Source organism: Electrophorus electricus, unplaced genomic scaffold, assembly GCF_013358815.1.
Source record: "Electrophorus electricus isolate fEleEle1 unplaced genomic scaffold, fEleEle1.pri S51, whole genome shotgun sequence".
NCBI classification, from domain to species: Eukaryota; Metazoa; Chordata; class Actinopteri; order Gymnotiformes; family Gymnotidae; genus Electrophorus; species Electrophorus electricus.
This window is the reverse complement of record NW_023336135.1, coordinates 50,509-76,319: the sequence shown is the minus strand read 5'-3', so window position 1 is coordinate 76,319 and position 25,811 is coordinate 50,509. Positions and strand designations below refer to the sequence as shown.

The 25,811-nt window shown below is 39.2% G+C and overlaps 1 protein-coding gene and 2 long non-coding RNA genes across 3 annotated transcripts in view; 2 read left to right on the top strand and 1 right to left on the bottom strand.

Moving 5' to 3' along the window:
- The first annotated feature begins 1,931 nt into the window (after nt 1–1,931).
- LOC113568810 (Fc receptor-like protein 5) overlaps nt 1,932–25,811 on the top strand; it is a 30,734-nt gene continuing 6,854 nt past the window's right edge. The window contains exons 1-2 of the mRNA XM_035523456.1: nt 1,932–2,058; nt 2,601–2,897. Of these exons, the coding sequence (XP_035379349.1) occupies nt 1,932–2,058; nt 2,601–2,897 (424 nt within the window). The remainder of the gene's footprint in view (nt 2,059–2,600; nt 2,898–25,811) is intronic.
- Nucleotides 4,836–6,843, top strand: LOC118240905. Its single transcript, XR_004775695.1, has 3 exons — nt 4,836–4,978; nt 5,702–5,818; nt 6,520–6,843. It is a non-coding gene; the product is annotated as an uncharacterized LOC118240905 (long non-coding RNA).
- Nucleotides 11,913–12,868, bottom strand: LOC118240906. The gene is made up of 3 exons (XR_004775696.1): nt 12,816–12,868; nt 12,539–12,598; nt 11,913–12,008 (listed from the first exon to the last, which is right to left on the bottom strand). It is a non-coding gene; the product is annotated as an uncharacterized LOC118240906 (long non-coding RNA).

Genomic DNA, 25,811 nt, shown 5'->3' with positions numbered 1-25,811 from the left:
AAAAGCTACATGCTGTGTGGTGTTGAAACAGTTCAGTACAGACTACAAACAAACCCTGTAGAAAATCAGCAGATAACATCCACTGCTTGGACTGTTTTGTGTGTTTGTGTAAATTAATAACTACAACAGTGTGATGGAACACTGTAACCTACTGTGTATATTAAGATTTGAACAGACTAAATGTGCAAAAATACTGTAACGTCAACAAATGTAATGTAAGTAAACAATAAAAGAAGGTGATGATCAGCAGGAAATGACCAAAACATTTTTGTAATATAAACGGACACACTTATATTAAGAGGGGGAAGAATGATCTTGACCAACATAGTCTGGCTGTATGACACAAGAGAGACTCTTCATTTTATAGATATGAAAGGAAACCCTGTGACATGAACCACAACACACACAGCTGAACACTGACCCAGTAACTCAGCTGTAGCACCAACCTCAGTCTCGCTGCTGAACACAAGCTCAATTCACAGACAAAACCTCCCAACAAAGGACCCACTCCTCACACTCACTCAACCAGGAACACCAACACCTACCACCCCTAACAAAGGACCTACTCCTCACACTCACTCAACCAGGAACACCAACACCTACCCCCTAACAAAGGATCCACTACCACACGAATATGTCATATTAGCAGAGAGACGGCACACACACAACTCCACTGGATTCTTTTTCAGTGCTTCATGTTATCAGCAGAAATGGGGAGATGCAAAACAGTTCTACAGTCCTGGAACAGCTCACAAAACCTTTTATTTTCTCCCATTAATATTGCATGACTATTTAATAATTTTAGGCCATACATGAATCTCAGAAACAGATTCACAAATTCAGCAGATTAGCAAATCAGTGTCACGATCCCGAGCATCGCTGCATTCACCTGCTTTCTGTTTCTGTTTCCAGCCTGGATTTCATTTCCATGTGATTCCATGTGATGCCAGCAATAGTGAATCTGCTCATACCACAGCACACACCACTGTCCACAGAAACATAAATCACGGACGCCCCCTTGTGTTCAAAACCTTCAGCACTCTAACATTCTCTAAACATGTTTTATCATGAAAGATTCATTTCTTTCACCTTTTATTGGAAGTCTGTGAAAACATCAGTCAGTTTCCCCACTCCCTTTGAAGCGTAGGTTAGATGAACAATTATATAAAGTGTTAACCAGAATGTTAAGATGGTTTTATTTAAATGAACTATTATAAATACTTTTATTTTAATTGTGTCTGAAATGTTTTGCTCTGATGTGTTTTTTAATAAATTAATTATTTCATTATTCATATTCATATGTTCCCTGTTTTTATGTTCATAGTGCTGATCTCATTTGTTCAAGCTGGACTTGCTCAAGGTGATTTATATTGTTTACTTTTTCTATATTTTATGTACAAGTTTGATTTATATATTAATGTTAATCCACTCTGTGTAATATGATTTTAAAAACAGCTGTGAAGGTAAATAACTAAAGTGGAGTGTGTTATTGTTCTTTCTTCTGACATTGACTGTAATGTCCTTGGATAAAACCCAAACTGCCATTATTAACTCTAGTCAGCTTTTTCATGAAACATGGAATGATGTCGTTAGATATTTTTGGAAAATTTGCTATTTAAAATTTATTCATTTACACCTTTACCATTTTATAATATGTATTTTATAATTAATGGATTTATTTAGTATTAAAAACATGTTCCGGACCAGACAACAGTGACATATGTGATAGATTTAGATTGAGATCTGTGTAATTTATTTGTTTTTAAAGTAACTGCATGAAGAATTCAAATGTTTAATGTTTCTGCAGGTCATGTTAAAGCTGTTGTGAGTGTAAGTCCTGATAATCACGTGTTCAGAGGAGAGACTGTGACTCTCAGATGTGACATACAGGGAGAAGGAGACACTGGGTGGACATACAGCTGGTATAAGGAATGGCAACAAGTCTCTACCCACACACCACATACAATCCATACATGATCAGCTCTGTTACACAGTATGACAGTGGTACATACACCTGCAGCGGGTACAGGGGAAGAGACTCTCAGAGCTCAGAGATCAGTAATACAGTTACATTAACTGTGTCAGGTGAGTTTGGACTATTTCTCTCATAGCGCATGATAAGATCACTGTGATTTAATGAAAATTAAACTTGAACTAAATGTAAACCTTTTATTCAAATAAACTCATTGTAGTCAGTAGCATAATATACACTGAGTCCACATGCATTCAGTCACTTGCTGAGGACAAATCTGAAACTATAACTGTGCTTTTACACTGCTGTTACAAAACTGTTTAAGTGACATAAAAGAGCATCACAGTCCCAATTACAAGTTTCCCATTACTGGACAAAGTGTCCAAGGTGGTACTGGATGGAATAATTAAGTGACTCACACTCATGAGTTCACATTTTACACTCCAATCACAATCAGATCCCACATAATCTCCAGATAATCTCCACAAAACACAGTGATTAACAGATTAGAACGCAGCATCATGTGTCTAACCTGTTTGTTATAATATATGTAAATACAGAGTGACTCCAGGAAGACACTGGGGGTCAGTCAGCTGTAACATGCAGTGTTCTCCATCTCTTTCCACAGATTTACCCACAACTAAACTGACTGTGGAGTCTCAGAGTCCTGTGTTCACTGGAGAGTCAGTCACTCTGAAGTGTGAGGTGCAGGGTTATCTTTGGTGGGCATATCAGTGGTATAAGACAAAAGCACAGAGTCAGTGGACTACAGTGTCTCAGTCTGTGTTTTACACTGTAAACAGAGACACTCTCACCATCAATGGAGATGCTGTAGTTAATGGGGATCAGTACCAGTGTAGAGGAGCACGAAATAACAGACCAACAACATCACAGTACAGTAACACTGTTACCCTCACTGTACATGGTAAGATTACTGTCATTTCATAAATGTAATGTCTATTTTATTAACTTAAATTATTGTTTGTTAAATAATTTACACTATTTGTATTCAGCATCATAATACATGCTCCATGTATTGTGTTTACTAGGCAAAAAGGAAATTATAGATGTACAGTAATTACAGTTACACTACATTGTATTAGAGCTGTACTGTAATTACAGTTTGACTGCATGGTATTACAGTTGTACCGTAATTACTGTTACATTACATGGTATTGGAGTTGTACTGTAATTACAGTTACACTACATGGTATTAGACCTGTACTGTAATTACAGTTACACTACATGATACTGGAACTGAAATGCAAACGTGCTTCTTTTCTTGTTACCTTAGTGTTCCGATGTCATTACAAACTTATAATGGATCTTAAAAGTGATGCACAAATTTATAACAATGAGTGAGCTCTGTTAGAGCAGGTGAAACACTGAACAGGGCTGTACTGTGGTCCTACAGGACTTTTATTTTGACATCCCTACTTTAAAGGTATTTGTTTCCCACCTGCACTACAAGACCTGATCTCACTAATAGCGCCCCCTTCTGTGTTGAAGAAGAGAGTACACAGTGACCTCACATAGTCTGGAGCAGAGAGACGTGTACTTCTCAGTAACCAGCAGCCAGTGTTCAGTTTTTTTTAACAGGTTTATAAGCTTCCAACACATGATCATATTGAGAGGTGAACATAAAAGCAGAATTTAATTACTTCTACAATGGAGCCTGAGCTGGTTCTGAATGTGCAGTATAATTGTACAAAAATATTCAGTAGAGAGACCATCACACTTACATGTGAATGAGTTGGAGTGTAATCATGACCCTACCCCATCTCAAAGTCCAGAGGGGTAACAAAGACTAGGGAACAAGGAGGCTAAGATAACACAAAGGCAAGGAGTGAAAACTTACGGGCTTTGCAAAAACATTAAAACAACCAAACACATTCAAGCCTAATAATGAACAGCAAAAACACCAGGATCAAGACAGGGTTTAAATACAAGAACCAAAAGGTAAAAACAAGGGACACGTGCAAGCAATCAAATGAGGGTAGGAGGAAAATTAAACTAAAGGTATGGAACCAAAACACACAAGACCACGCAAGATAGAACCTGGGAGGGACTAATCATGACATTAACATCTACAGATATGAACTTGGACAATTTAAATTAAGTGAAAACAACTGAATTAATCAGAATATAAACAAATCTGATATAAACAGTTAATTAAAAGTCTGTTGATTAATCTACTGCTTCACTACTGCTACACCATGTTACTGAGATTCTCTTGTTTTTATTTTAAAATATTTAAACTACTAAAGTACTTCATCTATTTTTAATCTGAGAATGTTAGTCATTTCATAGATATCTCTATGCACTCCGCCATTACATGTCCTGAACTGTGTGTTTCATCTCCATCAACAGTTAAACCCACACCTGAACTCACATCAAGCCTTACAGGAGCTGCACTGGTGGGAAACCCAGTGACTCTGCACTGTAAGCTGGACCAGTCTGCTGGATGGAGCTTTTACTGGTCCAGACACACACAGAACCCTGCGAATGAGACCAACACTGCAACAAACTCCTACACCATCAGCTCAGTGGCGCCCTCTGATGGAGGCCAGTACTGGTGCAGAGCTGGTAGAGGAAACCCAGTCTACTACACACACTACAGTGATGCAATCTGGGTAAACCTTACTGGTGAGGACCAGTTTACGGTCTATAACCACCATAGAAATAAAATTTATCAGTGATATTTTCAGCAAAAATATGAAATATCAGTAGATTGTCATTAGAACGTCATTAGAATGTCACTACATGTACTGGGAAGTCTTGGACATGTGCACATATTGGCCACTAGATGGAAGCAGTCAATAACATTTTAGTAGAAACAGGACAAACCAGATCATAAAATGTCTGATTTCCTGAATAACAGGAAGCTGTCAAATCTGCTACATGACATGATTTATGTGCTCCTGAATTAATGGATTTATTCAACATTAAAACATGTACAGGACCAGACAGCAGTGACTTGTGTGGTAGATTTAGGTCTGTTTACTGGTGAGTATCAGTTGACAGACTATATTAATAGAAAACATGGTGTTGGTAATCTGTGAGAGCGGAGTTGATATAATTATGCCTGACTAGATATTTTACTATATGAATCATTATTATTTAGACAAGAAAGTGCTAAGCGTCCATTGTTGTTGTGTGATTCCCTTTTGTAGAAAACCTGCTCCTACAAACTCTTTGGATTTGCTGCTCAGTTTAGTTTTAACTGTAGCAGAGCAAATATCCAGCAGCACATAAATAACTCCTCTCACTCACACACAGCCTTTTATTATTACCCAGTTAAAATAAACAATGCAACAGGTTCTGTGTAGTGTTGATATTACAATTTTTGTAAAGTGGTTGTGTGGTTACATGAATAAATGAATGAATTAAGTTATACAGCTTGTTTGCAGTGAGTCAGTTTTCTTTGGTTTGTATTTTTATTTTGTTTAATTTTATTTTTTATCATTCCATTCCATTATGATCACTTCCATGTTTCGTCATGTGGCTTCTCATTTGTAGCTGTTCGTGTTTTTCATCTGTTTAAAATAAACGTCTTTGTTCACACGGCTCACGTCGGTATCCCATCCCTCACCCTCAATGCTCCCCAGAGTCACAGAAGCACTGTAGCTCTTCAGCTGTGATTAATTGTGTGTGTGTGTGTGTGTGTGTGTGTGTGTGTGTGTGTGTGTGTGTGTGTGTGTGTGTGTGTGTGTGTGTGTGTGAGATCAGCTCTGTCCCATTCAGAAGCTCCACTCTCCATCCTCAGTCTGCTCAGTAGTCTACTGGCAGTCTCTCCATATCTGCTAGTGTCCATCGTGCTGGGGGTCAAATGCTACAGAGCTCACAGTAAGAACTCCTCCTCTTAGACACACATTACACACACTGGAAGAACCAAACTTACATTTGTTTGAATCTGAAAACGCATCATAGGGTTTGTCTTTCTTTTCTGTTTGTTTATGAGTTTCTCCATTGTCATGACTCTTAATACTGCTAAGACAAGCAGGACACATGACAGTAAAGTGTCTGTTATTTGTAATCCATAAAAATCATGGTTTATAAAAGCAGCACATGGTCATGAAACCAGTAGTTAAAAACAAGAGAGAATAGAACAGTGACTGGAACCAGAAAATGTTACTTTAGGCAAGACAGCAAATACTAAAAGAAACATGAGTGTAAATACACACACTAACTAGAGCCAAACAACACACAGTCACGACAGAGCAGAGAGATGAATGAAAACAAAACAGTACAGGTTACCATGGGAACCACAACCACCAACAACTTAAAGGTTTTATATAGTTTATACTTTTGTAAACAGACATTTAAAACTATTTTATATGCTGGTTTAATAAAATACTGATTTTCTCCCCACAATCATTGACAATGTCGACATGTTGCTTGCGTTGGAGACGAGACACGCTTTTTTTCCTTCTCTGAACTACAAGACCAAGACTGCAATAAACATTTATTAAATGATAATCCAATAACACCAGGGGGAGTTTTCTAACACTTACACTTTGCTTTCTGTGTTTAATGTTTTTCTACAGCTCTGACTGAAACCAGAAGCCAGAATGCAGTCTCAGAGGAGTGAGAGTCTAAAGGAAAATACTGAAGATGGAAGGACATTGTTCTGTTCGCTTGAAGTCATTTCACATGTGAGATTGAATGTTTGAACTCTGCTAACTTACTGCCAGCTGATAACCAGTTTATATGAAGCATCGTGCAGCAATGTTTACACTTTTAAGCACATGTTACTATTGTGTGTCATTTATTCCAATGTTAGAATATTCTCATTTATTTTAATGATCTTTTACTTTGTTGGACTAGTTTACTTTTTTATGTTCTAGTTAAATAAATAACAACCAAATAAATTGTGTTCATTATCATTACACTGATGTCAGATGAGATATTCAGCAGCCAAAGAAACACTATCTCAGTGTATTTCATAACAGACTTTAGATTTTAAGTAATCAACAACTAGACAACAGATTAATGTTTTACACATTACTTCACACTGACTCTCCTCAGCTTTAATGTGAAACTGGTATAGTTCACTGGGTAGTGAAGTCTACCCCTGCTGTAAGATGGAGTGGCACTGATGATCAGATACATCATCCCAGTAAGGAAATTCAGGAGGAACTGGGGTGGGTATATTAGACATCCAGTGAACAGGCAGGGCTTTATTTCCATGTGTTGGAAGCAGGAAAAATTAGCAAGTGTAAGGATCTGAGAGACTTGAACAAGGACCAAACTGTGATGACTAGACAGCTGGGTAGAGGGAACATCTCCAGAACGGGAGGTTCCAACACACCTCCTTCAGTCTTTACATTTATGGCATTTAGCTGACACTTTTATCCAAAGCAACTTACAACTATGACTGAGTACAACTTGAGCAACTGAGGATTACAGGCCATCTTCAAGAGCCCAACACTGGGAACCTGGCAGTGGTGGGGCTTGAACCAGCAGCTTTCTAACTACAACTCAAGCACATTAACCACTGAGCTCCCACTGCCCCAATATGTTATTTTTATTATGTTGTCATCTCCTGACATCACCCCTCTACAAAATAAACATCTCCTTATCTAGCGTATCTAGCACCTACCTTCCTGAATCCCAGGGTGCTTTAGAAAGATTTCACCAAACCTTAAAGTCCAAGCTGAGAACGTTTTGTTTGCCGCACGAGAAAGACTGGGACGTGGACCTCCTCCTCTTTCTGTATCACTGCATCACTACCTGGTATGGGAACTGCACCGTCTTTGACCGCAAGACCCTTCAGAGAATAGTGAGAACAGCTGAGAAGATCATTGGGGTCTCTCTGTCCTCCATCACGGTCACCTACACAACACATTGCATTCGAAAAGCCACCAGCATTGTGGAAGACCCCTCACACAAACGGTTCACCCTTTTACCATCTGGAAAAAGGTTATGCAGCATCCGGTCCCTCACCTCTACACTGTGCAATAGCTCCTTCCCAGAAGCCATCAGAATCCTGAACTCTGGTTAATTCCAGTTCCAATTCCAAGCAAATGGACACTTCTATACACACACACACGCTTATACGCAGTCGCGCACACACATGCGCTTATACACAGTCGCACACACAGGTTTTGTATCGGAGAAGATGCTGAAGTCAAACTTCACACACATATATGCACTTCTTTTGCAGTCTTGCACAGAGTAATGTACTAAATCAGCACAGTACTCTGAACTGTTCTGGCTGCTAACAGTGACTGCTATGTTCAGTATAGCATGTCACTGACTCCTATGCACAACCCACTTTACATATTCCCAGTACTGTGTACTGGTCAAAATAAAGGCACTGTCTGTTCATTGCGTATTGTTCCTGTCCTGTGCTTATTGTATGACATTATTTCACTGTATTGTATTGTTTGCACTCATGTAGTGTGTTGTCTGTTGCACTTGCTTTATGTTAGATCCATGGTCCTGGAGAAACATTGTTTCGTTTTTGCTGTGTACTTGTATATAGCTGAAATTACATTTACATTTATCGTTACATTTACGACATTTAGCAGACACTCTTATCTAGAGCGATTTACAAAAGTGCTTTGTCATTTACTCATAGAATATCCTATTACAGTACAGTAGGCTAAAATTCAACATACCAATGAACTAGAATATTGTAGAATACAGGAATCAATGCTGATACCTAGAAGTACAAAATACATAAGGTCTATCATAAGGTCTATCTAACCTATTTGTTAATTCCAATAATATGGAGGCTTATGTCTGAAAGTTATTAGACTATCCAGTGATTCTGGTTGGTACAATATCTTGAGCTGTCCTACTTCAGAAAAGCGTTGACAGGAACGCCGACGTCTCTATAACCGTTACCAATCTGTGCACGAGGACAGTCCGCGTGAGACTCTACACGTTTGCTCGATCTAAATCAGAACACTTTTTAAAGTTCAGCGGGAAATTAAAGCCTCTGCTATGAACCATGTGACATGACATCAATGGCAATCTGACTTTATGCTCAACTGGTATCAAGAAATAAAATCCATTGTCATGTCTGTGATGAAACTGATCATGAAGTAAACATAACTGAAACCACAAGGTGGGTGATTATACAACTACAGAAATCAGTGGAAAATAATGAGTTTGATGACTGAATTTGCACTGTGCTAAAGTAGGAGACTAACACTTGTCTAAATGGTGGCTGATATGCTCTCCTACTTTGGAGAATTACCTATCACTGTAAGTTCAAATGACATTATTTCTTTACTATTTGAACAAAATCCACCATCATACATGTTATACATGTATATGTCTTAAATATTTATGTGAAATGGAACATGAAAGAATACACTGTATATGAAAGGGGACATAAGTATAAATGTTTTATAACAATTTTATCAAGTTTAGGTTTATAGAACTTTTGCATTTGGTCAAGGGACATAGAGCACATCTCTGCCTTTTGTATTCACAGTAAATAATCATAAAAGGAAAAAAAACACCAATAAGATTCTTTATTTGAAATATAACCTCTAGAGGCTTGTATTACCAAAACGTCAATAAAATGATCCAACCAATTAAAAGGGTTACAGATGCTGTGTTTTGAGACTTGGTGCCCTCACACACATACTGAGAAAACCACACCAAAGAGGAAAGTGACATGCATGTCACACACGAGACCAGACAACATATGAGGAAGCAAATTTTAACCCGATTGAGAATGAAATGCAGGGTGGATAAATCCTAAACACACATCAGCAGAAACACCATGATGCTTTTAGCCAAAGAGACTTACAATTATGACAGAACACAACTTGAGGGTTAAGGGCCTTGCTCAGGGATCCAACAACGGCAGGGCTTGAACCCACAAGCTTCCAATTACAAGTCAAGTACCTTAACCACTGAGTTACCATTGCCACATGAACTAACAAAATATCTGGGGAGACAAAGCAACAGAAACAGACAACAGTAAGATCAAAAACCTGTCAGACTCTCCAACTAAACTACACAACAAGAGAAGCTTAATCACACTAATACTAATCACCAAACAAGGGTGCAACACGATGGAGTGATTCACAAGGGGGAGGAGTTCAGTACTGTAGTGGGGCTGATCTGTGGTGACCAGAGGTAGTGTCCTCCTGAACCAGTGGAACAGTCCAGTTCTGTCATACTGACACTATTATAAAGTAATAGTAGTGGTTCTGGTGTCATTAGTAATGGTGGCACAGTCCAGTTCTGTGATACTGACTGTGATATGTACTTCATATCCTTCAGTCTGTAGTGTTGAGTCTCACTGGGGATGCCCACTAGAGAACATCATTGTCATGATTAGTCCCTTCCATCTTCTGTGTTCCCTCGTTGTCCAGTAGTTGTAGCAGTCCAGGGTCATATTATCTACACAGAGAGCACGGGGATACATGATTAAACAAACAAAACACGAAGGCAAACAGGGGAAGCAGGCTATAAGAAAGAGTAGGAAACATGAAGGCACAGAGTACAAAGAAACACAACTACTCAGATAAACATGCAATGAACAGCATTGATACCGGGAACACAACAGGGTTTAAATACATGCATTTAAGAAGGTAGAAACGAGGGAAAGGCGTAAGCAATCAAACGAGGGGCGGAGAAAAAGAAACGGCATGTAACTAAAGTAACACAAGACAAGGAAAACACGAAACACGGAAGCTGGGTGGGACTGATCATGACAATCATCAGTATTAGGATTAAGATTAGGATTAGGATTAGAAATTCAGTCATGAAGAGTCAGGAGCTTGTACTGATCCTCAGAGTCCTGATGTTTATTTGTGCACATATAAAAACTTCAGATCAGATTTTTCTTCATCAAAAAGAAGGGTGCTAATATAACAATGAGTAGTTAATACAACAACACCGAAGTGAGATCAGGAGGAGATGAAGACGTAGGATAGAGAGAGAGAGAGAGAGAGAGAGAGAGAGAGAGAGAGAGAGAGATGGGAGGAGGAGAGAGGAGGATAAGAGATAGAGAGAGAGAGACAGGAGGAGGAGAGAGGAGGATGATAGAGAGAGAGACAGGTATGGATGAGTCCTGAAAGTCATCACCTCCTGAGAGTCATCACCTCCTGACCTTGATACCTCACAGACAGACACCAGGGCACAGAAGACGTACAGACATTTAGAAAAGTGCAGAAATACAAACATAATATAAAACTTAATCAAAAATAATTACAAAATAAAACAAATACATATTGATTCCTTCACCCTAGTGAGGCTCATTACAGAAGATCACCAGGATTAGGATTAGGGTTAAACCCTAGTGAGGCTCACTACAGAAGATCACCAGGATTAGGGTTAGGGTTAAACCCTTGTGAGGCTCACTACAGAAGATCACCAGGATTAGGATTAGGATTAGGGTTAAACCCTAGTGAGGGTCACTACAGAAGATCACCAGGAATGTCCAGGTCTTTAATTTACAAAGTGCTGCAGTTACATAACACTGCAAAAAATAAAAATCTTGGCTCAAAGGTTAAAAGTGGATCTTAATGTGTCTCTCTGAGTGACTCTAGTAACAAACACACAAAGATAAACAGTCACTCAATCACAAGCTTCAGAACAGCTGAAAAGACAGAAGGTCTGTTGGCTGTGAAGCCCCACAGAACTCATACACTCATCACCTCTACAGAGAAGGAACTCCAACACCACTGAATCTGATTCTTCTGGAATGTTTATGCTACAACCAGCACACTTCATATTTAGATTCACATGATAAAACACACAAACAAAACAATTCTAATGTTATCAAGCATTTCTACACTAAGAGTGAAACTAGTATGTTCCTTATGGTAAAACCACACTTTCACTGTAAGATATTTTACCTCCAACCTGTTACATCTCCATCTGTTATAAAACACCTTCCTGTTGTAGACATGAGTATCTGACATGATCATTTAAAATGTGTTTAAACCAAATAAATTAATGAACACTTGGATAAGAGGGTTTAAACTCCTGGTCTTGTAGAATCTTGAGGGAGTAACACAGGAGAATGAACTCTGTTTCCCAGCAGTCTCTGCTGTTCCTCAACAACCTTGACAAAGATGATTTGAAAACATTCATTAGGATCAGTCATTATTTCTGTTTAATGTACATATAATCACTGTCAGTTCAGCTCCACTCTACCTGTCTTCTATTTAACAAAGCTGGCAGGTTCAGTTCTGTGCACATAAACAGTGAAGGGCTCTTACATGTTTCATGATTGTTTATTAATTAATATAAACCTGAGCAGAAGTCACTTTGCATTGATATTCAGTTTCACTTGAAACAAGGTTTAAAATGAACACTGGCTTCTTTTTCACCGAGTCATGTTAATTAAAAATCCTCCAACCACAGCAGCTGCTACTGACAGTAATGAATGGAGTGGAGATCACTGAGCAATCTATGGAGTGATATCTGCTGACTGGCTTCAGCTCTGTTTCCTTTAATGTTAGCTGGTTTTGAATGACTGGTTTAAGCTCTTCTTATGGCCAGTTATAGTGTTCCTTTAGGTCTTTGGGTCCAGTAGGGGCTCGGTACAGCCTGGTACCTCTGAAATGATGCCATAGCTCTTGGAGCTCTGACCTTTGTGTGAGTCCTGCCTCAGCTCTGAGTACACAGTGTCTGCCCCCACACTGGTCTTTTCTAGTAGAGACAGAAGAGCTGGCATTAGACCACAGGAAGAACACCAACCCTCCAAATGATTAAACACAACATGACCTGTATAACCTACAGTGGGTAACTAAGCACACAATGTTACTAAGCAGTGATATCAAAATGTACAATCTTAAGAATTCTTCAGGTCAGCTGTATCTTGGTGTGTCACTGCTGTAGGTGACTAAAGTTTCTCCTTTTCATGTACCTTCTTTTTTCTTTGCTTTCTGTTTTGGTTTCAGTTCTACCTCAGCATAAGTGACTTCACTGAGTCCAGCACCAGTGTCTGCAGTAACAGAGAACAAAACCAAAGCAAACGCAGGCGTGACCTCTCACTGACCTTTAGTGTTCTAACCCACCAGCCAATAACATCTCATCATACACACTTCTTTCCCACAATGCACTGCTGCTGCTTTTGGAGACCAGCATGTGTTTCCTTTGTCTCATGTGATGATTATATAGTAGCTATATATAGTAGTATATATACAGTAGAGTGATCTAGATCAGACTGTATTCTCCAGTGTGTAGTTATATAATACCTGTTATTTATATATATATAATAGAGTGATGTAGATCAGACTGTATTCTCCAGTGTGTAATTATACAGAACCTGTTACGTATGTATAATAGAGGGATGTTGTGTGTGTGAGGTGTGTATTAAATCCCAGTGTGAAGGTGATGTGGATGTACCTTTATTCCTGCTTTTCTTGTTGTGTTTCATGACCTGAGCATAAGTGACATCACTGAAGTCATCTGCAGGTTCATCTGACACAGAGTGCAGTGTGTTTATCACAGAGTACAGTGTGTTTATCACAGAGTACAGTGTGTTCATAACAGAGTACAGTGTTTTTATCACAGAGTACAGTGTGTTTATTACAGAGTGCAGTGTGTTTATCACAGAGTACAGTGTGTTCATAACAAAGTACAGTGTGTTTATCACAGAGTGCAGTGTGTTTATCACAGAGTGCAGTGTGTTTATTACTACAAGAGGTTTCTGGGCTTTACTGTTTAGATGCATTCTGACCAAGTCTTTCACTACTATACTCAGTGGGAAATGAAATCGTTACCTGTGCTGCTCCTGTCTGCTGGCTTAGCTGTGTCATATATGTGTGCAGCTTCTGGGCTTAAAGGAAAAGACCATTTAATAAATGCTAAACTGAAAGATTACTGGACACAGTAGAGAATGAATCACAAGTGATGAAGGATTATTTAAATTGTCTTAGAGAAGATAAAGCTTTAAGTTAATTGTTAATAAGGAAAGTTGTTGTTGTCTCATGGTCTGAGCAGTGTGCAGTGGTGTGACTGACAACCCTCACCTCCTGACTCTCTCTGGGTCTGATCTGATGTCTGATTGATGTCTGACTGACTCCCAGTACAGCGACACAGAGATTCTGCACCAGGCAACATGGAAATAAAATAAAAGTGTTTAATACTGTAAACAGGTTTCATGATTTGTATCATAAAAACATATAATATTTAAACTATTCATAAATGACCTGCAGCTGATCTCAGACCTTTGTTGGCTTTGTAGCACCACAGCAGGGTCAGTAAGATGAAGAACACGACCAAACTCAGTCCCACAGCCAAACCAACCAGGCCAAGAGAGGAGGAATCACCAGCTGAACTCATAGGAACCGAAACATCACATGAATCAAAATGATTTGTCACACGTCTCTGCTCCAGACTATGTGAGGTCACTGTGTACTCTCTTCTTCAACACATAAACTCTGCTTCAAATGGAGTGGGGAAAATGACTGCTGTTTTCACAAGCACCCTAATTAAACAAAAGTGAAAGACATGACTCTGTCACGATAAACCATCATTAGAGTGCTTTAGAGTGCTGAAAGTTGTGAACACAAGGGGGCGTCAGTGATTTATGTTTCGCTGGACAGTGGTGTGTGCCGTGGTATGAGCAGATTCACTACTGCTGTTTTACAGTTCCACAGTGTCTGTTACTTATGGACATCCTATCCAGCATTCTCTAAGTGTTTAGAGGGTTTATGAAGAATGAACACACACTGTGTAACGTGGAGCGATAGAGAGCTGGACGCAGACACTGAGAAGAGCGAGATTTATTAAGGGCCAATCCAGAATCTGGGTCATTAAGACAGTCCAGGGTCATAGCACTGATACGAACAGATCCAGGAAATATATTAAACAGAAAGCAAAACACGAAAATTGGAAAATAAATCAACAGGCAAACGGAGAGAAAACAGGGTACAGATACACAGACAACAAGGCAGAACCCAGAACACTGACTGAATAAACGTGAAACAAGACAAGAGCTCAGACAACAGCTTAGTACAAACACAACGAGGAGATAACAGCTAGAACAATGACCAGCAAGACACTGAGGAAAACACTGGGTATAAAAACACGACCTAACAAGGTAGAAACGAGGAACAGGGGAAACTAATAAAGGACAGAGAACTAAACGAGGGGCTGAACTAACGAAACCAAAACAAGGAATCACCTGGAAACAAAAACCAGGACGGAAACAGAAACAGAAAGCACATGAATGCATCGCTGTGGGAACCGCACCGTCCGGTAGGGGACGATCGTGACACAGATTCACTAATTTGTTGAATTTGTGAATCTGTTTCTGAGATTAGTGTATGGGATTAATTTTTAAATAGTCATGCAGTATTAATGGGAGAAGATAAAAGTGTTTGTGAGCTGTTCCAGGACTGTAGAACTGTTGTTCTCCATCTCTCCATTTCTGCTGATAACATGAAGCTCTGAAAAAGAATCCAGTTGAGTAGTTTTTCAAAATAGCCAGTGGAATAGTATATGCTCAGGATGTAGTATGAAGAGTTACATTATTGCACTGTATTGGAACACCTGTTCAGAGGATTTTCTCGAACCTACCAGGAGCGAAAGGTACTTATATGCAAACAGTGAACATACTAAAGGGATATTTTACACCTTCAAAGAACATGGTGTTGGAACGACATAAGTTCAGACAGAGAATGCAAGCCCCAGATGAGACTGTTGATGCCTATGTAAATGCACTGAGAGTTAGCCAAATCATGTGAGTTTGGAACACTTGAATCAGACATGTTGAGGGACCAGCTTGTGGAAAAGTGTATGCATAAAAGACTACGTAACAGATTTTTACAAGAAGAGGGATTAACATTAGTCAGGGCTCTAACAAGTGCTAGAATTTTCAAGTCAGCTCAGATGGAATCAAAACTGGTCTTACCATTATCAGACAGCAAAGATATTTATGTGAATTACACTTGAAGTGCAAGAAACGTACGCCATCTGAATCCGAACCTGCAAGACAAAGCGTGAACTGGAGCCTACGACTCCGTAAAGGAAGAGTGCAATGGCGCTAATAAGTGTCATAGTCATAGACTTGCCACACATACAGCAACTAAATGTGGAGCGAAAATGGTGAAATGCCTTTTTTGTAAAAAAACTGGACATTATGCATGTGTATGTGGGAAAAAAAAAACAAAACAATACACAAGGGAAGTACAAAGGTAGTCGACCGAAACTCAAGACAAAAACTAGCGAGAAACCAGTAAGGGCCTTGAACGAGTCATCAGCGGATTCAGAGGAATTTGTCTATTCTATAAATCCAGAGGGCAAAGAAACCATTAAAGTGAATGGACAGAAACTGAAAATGGTCCTACATACTGGAAGTGGAAGAAACTTTGTATCACAAAAAGAAAAATTGCCCAAGACAAACTAAACTACTTTTCAGTGCACAGGTTACTTTGAGGCACATTTATTGTGGCAAAACAATGAGTCAAAAGTTGAAATCTGTGTGTAACTGCCACAGGCAGTGGCTGGAGCGAGTTTAAGAGAGGTTTACAGAGAGATTTAAATGCTGAGCTCACCTGTAAAGGAGTATCTACAGACAATTCAAGTTTCATTCAGTTGGCTATTACCATCGATAATCTGCAACACACCCACCCTCCTGGCCCTGACATTCAATTAGCGCATGAGAGAGACCATCGCAGGCATTCCTGAACCACAGGCACGCAGAGGAGGCACCGCACATGCAAGTCCCAATTATAAAAAGCGTCTCTTGTGTTTCTATCAGCACTGAAGCCATGTTTGCTGGAGGTTCTCTGTATCATAGACTGGAGGTGGAGCATCAGGAGGAACCAGTACCTTTATACATGTTAATTATTAATAAAAGTCCTCATTAACCATACTGGAAATAAAAGACCACATTACCTATACCAATAATAAAAGTCCCATATAACTATACTGTTAATAAAAGTCCCCAATTAACTATACTCTTAATAAAAGCCAATATTAATTATGCGGTTAATAAAGGATCTCAATTATTACACTGTTAAAAAAAAAAAAAGTTAATAAAAGTCTCCATTAACTTATCTGTTAATAAAAAAAGATCCTATTAATCATACTGATAATAAAAGTCCTCCATTAACTTTATTGTTAATAAAGGTCCCCATAAACATATACTGTTAATAAAATTCCCCATTAACTATACTGTTAATAAAAGTCCATTATAAGGAGCTTCTCTTGTGTTTCTATCAGCACTGGATCTGTGTTTGCTGACACAGGACCTGTACACATGTTAACTGTTAATAAAAGTCCCCATTAACCTTATTAGTAATAAAAGTCTCCATTAAGCTTACTGGTAATAAAAGACCACATTACCTATACCATTAATAAAAGTTCAGGTCAAATATATCGTTAATAAAATGTCCCATTAACTATATTGTTAAAAATACCCTATTAAATATACTGTTGATAAAAGTCCACATTAACTATACTGTTAATAAAAGTCCCCATTCAGTACAAAAAAACAGGAAGTGTCTGAATTAATATTGTTTTAATACAGTGCTCACATACTTGGACACTGTTTATTTTAGACACTTCCATTTCTGTCTCCTGTGTCTTCTCTTTTCTTAGCAGTGACATTAGTAGTAGCAGTAGACATTAGTAGGATTTTAGTAGTGATGTTGGGGCCTTAGGTGACAATATCCCCAAGACACTGTATCCCCAGTGCAGTTGTCAGAGATTGAATTCTACATAGTCACATGACCCTGAGGGACTGTGGGACTGGCTTCTTCCAGTGTGAGCCAATCAGCTGAGAGAAGTGATGACACAACACTTTCAGTTTTATTACACATCTATACAGTGTCCAGGTCATGGAAGGTTTCATGTGTTTGCCCCTTAACAAAGATGACAGGGGCTGGAGAATTAAAGGACTTTGGTCCTGTAGCCCTCACATCAGTACTGGCTACATGCATGGAGATGTGGTGGAGTGTACCAGAGTATTTGTGGTTAGAGTGTGTACTCAATAAAAATGGCTGACCCAGAGTGCCTCTCCTCTCTGCATACACACACAAACACACACACACACACACACACACACATTTTAGAATTTATTTTTTTACAAAAAAAAAAACTATTTGAATAATAAAAAAAAAAATTCGGTTTGTACAGAATAACGCTCATAGCTCTGCTGGGAATCAAAATATTAAGGTCTGTATGATAGAGCTGTACACCTGTAACATAGAACTGTACTCCTGTATGATAGAGCTGTACACCTGTAACATAGAACTGTACTCCTGTATGATAGAGTTGTATGTTATGTTGTATTCTAAGTTCTGTGAAAGGTAAATAGAAGGCTATAAAATGTAGTACCACTGAGAGTCACAAGATGCATCTCAGCACAATCAGTTCAAGAGTAAATGGGGCCTCAAACAAGTGTCCATATACTTACTCAAATATCTTTAACATCAAAGTTACCATCTATCACTCATCTTTATGTACCCCTGTGTCTCAAAAACACACACACCTGTACATACAAACACATAAGCATACACACACATACAGAGTGTTGTGGTTTCTGTTCTATTTCAGCTGTGTAGCAGAGGGAGGAAGTGCAGGGTGGTGGGTGTTATGGACTCTTAGAGGTGTTAAATAGTGACCTGCTCTCTACTTCATGTTACTGATACTCAGTGGTGTTTAATAATATTCATTTAAAGTGTGCAGAATCAGACTTAATTCTCTCTTCTTTCACCTGCACATTCTCTTTTCCACTCTCCACAAACTTTGTGTTGGGTTTGCATGGATCTGGTGTTAAAGTGTTTAGAGTGTGATCATCTTACTGTGGTGTCTGAGTGATGAGGGCTTGATACTAGAACACGTGTGTCTGTCCCTGTGTGACACCCTGAGGAATTCTCTAGTGCTCTTCCTCTGACTGCTACCCTTGTGTGCTGGAGCAGGACAAACTGCTCCAGGGGAGAGAAGTGGATCAGCGCTGCCTCCTGTTCCCTCCCCCAGCATGGAGGTCCTGCAAATGTGTATTCAACACATTTACATTAAATAAATAATATTCTTTATAATAATTATGATGAATAATTATGACCTCACTGTGTCGAACATACACACCACACAGTGGAGGCACTTAATATAAAATGCAAACCATGGCCTGTTCTCTCTCTCTCTCTCTCTCTCTCTCTCTCTCTCTCCCCCTCTCTCTCTCTCTCTACCCCCCTTCTCTCTGTCTATGAATATTTCCGTCTATTTCTCTCTTTCTCAGAATTGTGCTCTGACTAGAGAATACAGGACTTGGCCTCACTATATCGAGCACACACACAACAGACAGTCAAGACACTTAAAAATAACCTCATTATAATAACACACTTTAATTCTCAGAATACAGGAAGTGATGTGTCTTTAACACACACAGTCACTCAGTCAGTCCATCATTACTGGGACAGTATGGAGCTCAGTCCACTCCCTGTGGTGCTCTGTGAGTAAATGTTCTCTTTATGTCTTCATTAGAGTCAGAGGTGCTGTATGAAGTTGGTAATGTGCAGTCTGAGGATCCTGACTGATGAGATTATGTGTGTTAGTTGTGTAGTTCCCTCAGAAGGGAGGATCAGAGTTTCTCTTCCATGTGCTCAGGTGTTCTCACTGTATCCAGATGTGTTATGGAAAGGGTTCTGTTTGATGTACTAGCCTGGAGAGCAGGAGGAGAAGTTGTTGTACATATTTGTACTCAATATGGGAACAGACCAGTTACCAGTGTACTTCTACACATCAGTGTAGCTGATGAAACACGGAAGTGATATGGACGCTTACGACTCTAGCATATGTGTTTGTCAGAGTTTTCACAGTAAGACCAGTGAAGAGATGATTACAATGCTCAACACAAGAGCTATTGAAACCATGGAGTAGAGTTTTGGAGGAGAAATAAACAGATTTAGTGAGGGCTCTAATATGAAGTTCAAGTGAAAGTGTGGGGTAAAGAAGAACCCCAAGATTCATAACTACCTGGACGGGGTTGACAGCCATGACATCACTATCACTATAGAAACTGGACAATCTGTATATTTGAGATTTGGATCATACCAACATAATTTAGGAATTGAGAAGTCAGTAGAATACAACAAATCCAAAGAATGACCACAGATATGAGTGGGAAAACCTACATGCTGTGTGGTGTTGAAACAGTCAAGTAGAGCCTACAAACAAACCCTACAGAAAATCAGCAGATAACATCCACTGCTTGGGCTGTTTTGTGTGTTGGGGTAAATTAATAAGTATAACGGTGTGATAGAATGTAACATACTGTGTATATTAACATTTTAACAGACAAACTGGGTAAAAATACGGCAATCTCAAAAAAATGTAACAGAAGTAAACAATAAAGGAAGGTGACGATCAACAGGAAATGACCAAGACATACATTATTACCCTTAAGACCAACGCCTACCCCCCTAACAAAAGGCCCATTACCACATGAATCTGTTGTAGTAGCAGAGAGAACGTGCATACACAACTCCACTATATTCTTTTTTAGCACTTCATGTTATCAGCAGAAATGGGGAGATGGAGAAAAACAGTTCATCCTGGTTTTGGTTTCGTTAGTTTAGCTCCTCGTTTAGTTCTCTGTCCTTCATTACTTTCCCCTGTTCCTTGTTTCTACCTTGTTAGGTCGTGTTTTTAAACCCAGTGTTTTCCTCAGTGTATTGCTGGTCGTTGTTCTAGCCGTTATCTGCTCATTGTGTTTGTACTAAGCCGTTGTCTATGGAAAGCCAAACATTTTGTATGGAAAAATATGGTGCTAATTTTCACTATGCTGTAAAATACACTACAAAAACCAGATCAGTTCACTACAGATTTTAATCGGCTGATGAACCAGTGTTCAAGTTTGTTTATTTTGGGGATTTACATATGTGTTCATTCGTAAAAATACTAACCAGACACAACTAGCTAACTGATAAATGGCTGCAAAATAAAGCTCACCCAAAGATAGCTGTAGTTGGTCAGTCATGAGTTGCTTCTAGCACTAGACTGAAAGCCAGTCGAGCTTGTTGCCTAGCTAGCTATCAGAGGTGCGGGTAGTGTCGTTATAGCAACTGCTGACTTCAGACTTTTGTTCTGGTTAAAACTGAATGGAAGGGGTTATCCCCAGGTTAGAAGATGGCTAGTAAGAAATAGCCTTGTTCTTTAAAAACTATATAGATTTTAAGAGGAATAAAATCTGAATTGTAATTATCTATATGACAATGATCATCTTAATATTTAATTATTGGCACAGGCTTTGAGACGTTTGTTGAGAGAATCTATATACAATGTCCTTTCCCCATTCATTCTAGTCCATTTGGCTTGTCTGTTCTTTTTTCTGAGTTATAAAACATTACACTGGATTTTTTTTAAGATTGTTTGGTGTGCGCTCATTTGTTTTTCTGTTTGTCTCCCATTCTATGTGCTGTTCATGTGTGTTCTTGGTCAGGTTAGTCCCTACCACAGTGGAGTCACCTGCAAGTCAGAGACACTCCTGCTGTGCTTGAAAACAAAGACCTCACCTGTATGATCCCTCACCCTCCTGAAGAGACCGAAAGACTGGGCTGGAGATTTTACTAATTAGACTGTCAGCAGCAGCTTTATTGTGTCTGGTTTGTTGACTGTGTGTCCTGTGCAGTCCAACTACAGCAGTTTCATCCTCTGACATAGCTGTGATGGACTTAATTCTCATTGTCACTCTTTTTAGGTGATCTTACATTACTAGATGCTCACACATTACTCAATGAGCACTGGTTCAGCAGCCGATTAAGATCTGTAGTGAACTGGTCTGGTATGACCTTGTTCGTGAGTGAATGCGTTCGTCTATTGGCTGTCGAACCCAATAGGCAGAGCTCATCATACAATAAAATGGTGTTTTAAATGCCGTTGTAAGCACGCCAAAACGTTTAGAGCCCTTAAAGCGACGCTTTTTACGGCTTTTCAACTGACATATAAACGGTGTAAAATGCGGCGTTTTTAGATGGTTTTTGGAGCAGATTTTACAGCGTAGTGAAAAATGTTTTGTGGTGCAAAAGCGTCCAAAACAAATTTTACAAATAAAACGCGTTTCATTTGAGGATAATTTTGACCACTTTGCCTTGTTGTCTGTGTATCTGTACCCTGTTTTCTCTCCGTTTGCCTGTTGATTTATTTTCCGATTTTCATGTTTTCCTTTTTGTTTAATATATTTCCTGGATCTGTTCGTATTGGTGCTGTGACCCTGGACTGTCTTACTGACCCAGATTCTGGATTTGCCCTTAATAAATCTCGCTCTTCTCATCGTCTGCGTCCAGCTCTCTATCGCTCCACGTTACACAGTGTGTTTCTTCATATAACCTTGTAAACACTTAGAGAATGCTGGATAGGATGTCCATAAATAACACTGTGGAACTGTTACGCTTCCAACAAGAACAAGGCGAGAGGTAGAATGCAAAATGCAGGAGGCGGTTTATTAAATGAGGAAACACGAACGGTAAAATAAACAGAGGCTAAGGGGTGCTGAGAGTAATATAACACACGGCTGGAGTACACAGAAAAGCAGTGACAACAGCGGCAAACCTGACAGAGAGATGTAACTTACCATAGACCAACAAGCAGAAGACCAAACTACAGAGCTTAAATAAGCAAGACAATCAGACACTAAACAGATACGCGGGAACAGCTAAAACAAGGAGTGGAATAGAGGAACAGACAGGGGCGGAGAAAACGAAACTAAGGCATGGCACCAGGGAGAGCTGGAAGGCAGGGAAACCGTGACATCAGGGACGGGAGGAGAGTGGCCATTCGTGACAGGAACTGTGACACAGCAGTAGTGGATCTGCTCATACCACAGCACACGCCACTCTCCTCAGAAACAAATCACTGTCGCCCCCTTGTGTTCAAAAACTTCAGCGCTCTAAAGCTCTCTAAACATGTTTTATCACGACAGTTTAATTTCTTTCACTTTTGTTTAATCAGCATGTTTGTAAAAACGGCAGTTTCCCCACTCCATTTGAAGCAGAGTTTAGACTTTATACTTGTTAAAGTAATAAACAGGATGTTATGATGTTTGTGGTTAAATGAACAGTTATACATACTTTTTTTTAACTGTCTGCAATGTTTTGCTATCATATTTTCTTTAAGAAATTAATTATTTCATTGCTCATATTCATATGTTCCTCTTTTTATGTTTATAGCGCTGATGTCATTTGTTCAAGCTGGACTTGCTCAAGGTGATTTATTTCATATATTTGTAAAGCTGAAGGGGTGGAGAGTGAACACACTTGCGAAGTGCCGACGCGTTGGATGTTATGCGAAACTGAACTAACCAGCGAAGCCATAATATAAGGGACGGAGGGGATAGAAAAACTAAATGTGTTTATTAACAGACACAGACTAACAATACTGACTAGAACAAAGAATAAACACACAAACATAAGAGGAACAGGCTAACAGAACAATAACAGACTAATACGGTGAGGGCAAGACTAAGTTAGACAAAATAACGTTAACTAAAGTTCTAAAAGTTCAAAATATTACAGATGAGGGAACAGCAGAGAACTAAACAAGGAAAACAACAGACAGAGAGGGAAACTAAACATGAACGCAGGGCGAGGATGCGAGATTAAACAGGAATATACAAACTACATACGAGCAGGAACAAATGAGATCTAATGAGAGACAAACAGGGGCTAGAACAAACGACATATAACTAAACCCAGAGGCGCTAGAACAAACGACATATAACTAAACACACAGGAGCCAGAACAAACGACATATAACTAAACACACAGGAGCCAGAACAAACAACATATAACTAAACACACAGGGGCCAGAACAAACGACATATAACTAAACACACAGGAGCCAGAACAAACGACATATAACTAAACCCACAGGCGCCAGAACAAACGACATATAACTAAACACACAGGCGCCAGAACAAACGACATATAACTAAACCCACAGGCGCCAGAACAAACGACATATAACTAAACACACAGGGGCTAGAACAAACGACATATAACTAAACACACAGGAGCCAGAACAAACGACATATAACTAAACAAAAGTAGGAACGGGCTTCACACAGGAATGTAATCAGAGACAAACTCGGAACAGCTGGACACAAAGGGGAGGAGACACGGAACCATGGAGACCAACAACAACCTGGAAGTGACTCGGTTGCTAGGGAAACGGGGAACGCTCAGGTCTGCGGACGTGACAAATTTAAACTCTTTTGTTCAAATAAACTCTTGGTAGTCAGTAACATAATACACACTGAGTCCACATGTATTCTGTTTCTTGTGGAGGGCAAAATGGAAACTATAACTGTGCTTTTACTCTGCTGTTACAAAAGTGTTTAAGTGACATAAAAGAGCATCTCAGTCCTAATTACAAATGTCACATTACTGGACAAAGTGTCCAAGGTGGTACTAGATGGAATAATTAAGTGACTCACAGTCATGGGTTCACGTTTTACCTTCCAAATCATAATCAGATCCCACATAATCTCCAGATATTCTCCACAAAACACAGTGATTAACAGATTAGAATGCAGCATCGTGGGTCTAACCTGTTTGTTATAATATATGTAAATACAGAGTGACTCCAGGAAGACACTGGGGGTCAGTCAGCTGTAACATGCAGTGTTCTCCATCTCTTTCCACAGATTTACCCACAACTACACTGACTGTGGAGCCTCAGAGTCCTGTGTTCACTGGAGAGTCAGTCACTCTGAAGTGTGGGGTTCAGGTTTATTATTGGTGGAAATATCAGTGGTATAAGAAGAAAACACAGAGTCAGTGGACTACAGTGTCTCAGTCTGTGTTTGACACTGTAAACAGAGACACTCTCACCATCAGTGGAGATGCTGTAGTTAATGGGGATGAGTACCGGTGTAGAGGAGAACGATATTACAGATCAAGAACATCACAGTACAGTAACATTGTTACCCTCACTGTATACAGTAAGATTACTGTCATTTCATGAATGTAATGTCTATTTTATTAACTTAAATTATTGTTTGTTAAATAATTTACACTATTTGTATTCAGTAGCATAATACACACTCCATGTGTTGTGTTTACTAGGCAATAATGAAATTGAAGATGTACAGTAATTACAGTTACACTACATGGTATTAGAGCTGTACTGTAATTACAGTTACACTGCATAGTATTAGACCTGTACTGTAATTACAGTTACACTACATGGTAATGGAACTGAAATGCAAACTTACTTTTTTTTTCGTTATCTTAGTGTTACTATGTCATTACAAACATATAATGGATCTTAAAAGTGATACTCAAAATTGCTAACAACAAATCAGCTCTGTTAGAGCAGGTGAAACACTGAACAGGGCTGTACTGTGGTCCTACAGGACCTTTATTTTGACAGCCCTACTTTAAAGGAAACATTTGTTTCCCCCCTGCACTACAAGACCTGATCTCACTAATAGCGCCCCCTTCTGTGTTGAAGAAGAGAGTACACAGTGACCTCACATAGTCTGGAGCAGAGAGACGTGTACTTCTCAGTAACCAGCAGCCAGTGTTCAGTTTTAGTAGGTTTTATAAGATTCCAACACATGATCTTACTGAGAGGTGAACATAAAAGCAGAATTTAAGTACTGTGTGATTTCTACAATGGAGAATGAGCTGGTTCAGACTGTGCAGTCAAGTTTGAAGTTTCAAGTTTGGTTTATTAGCTATCAGAGGTGCGGGTAGTGTCGTTATAGCAACTGCTGACTTCAGACTTTTGTTCTGGTTAAAACTGAATGGAAGGGGTTATCCCCAGGTTAGAAGATGGCTAGTAAGAAATAGCCTTGTTCTTTAAAAACTATATAGATTTTAAGAGGAATAAAATCTGAATTGTAATTATCTATATGACAATGATCATACACAGTATAACTCGCAGTGAAATGGTTTGAGAGTGCCCTGTC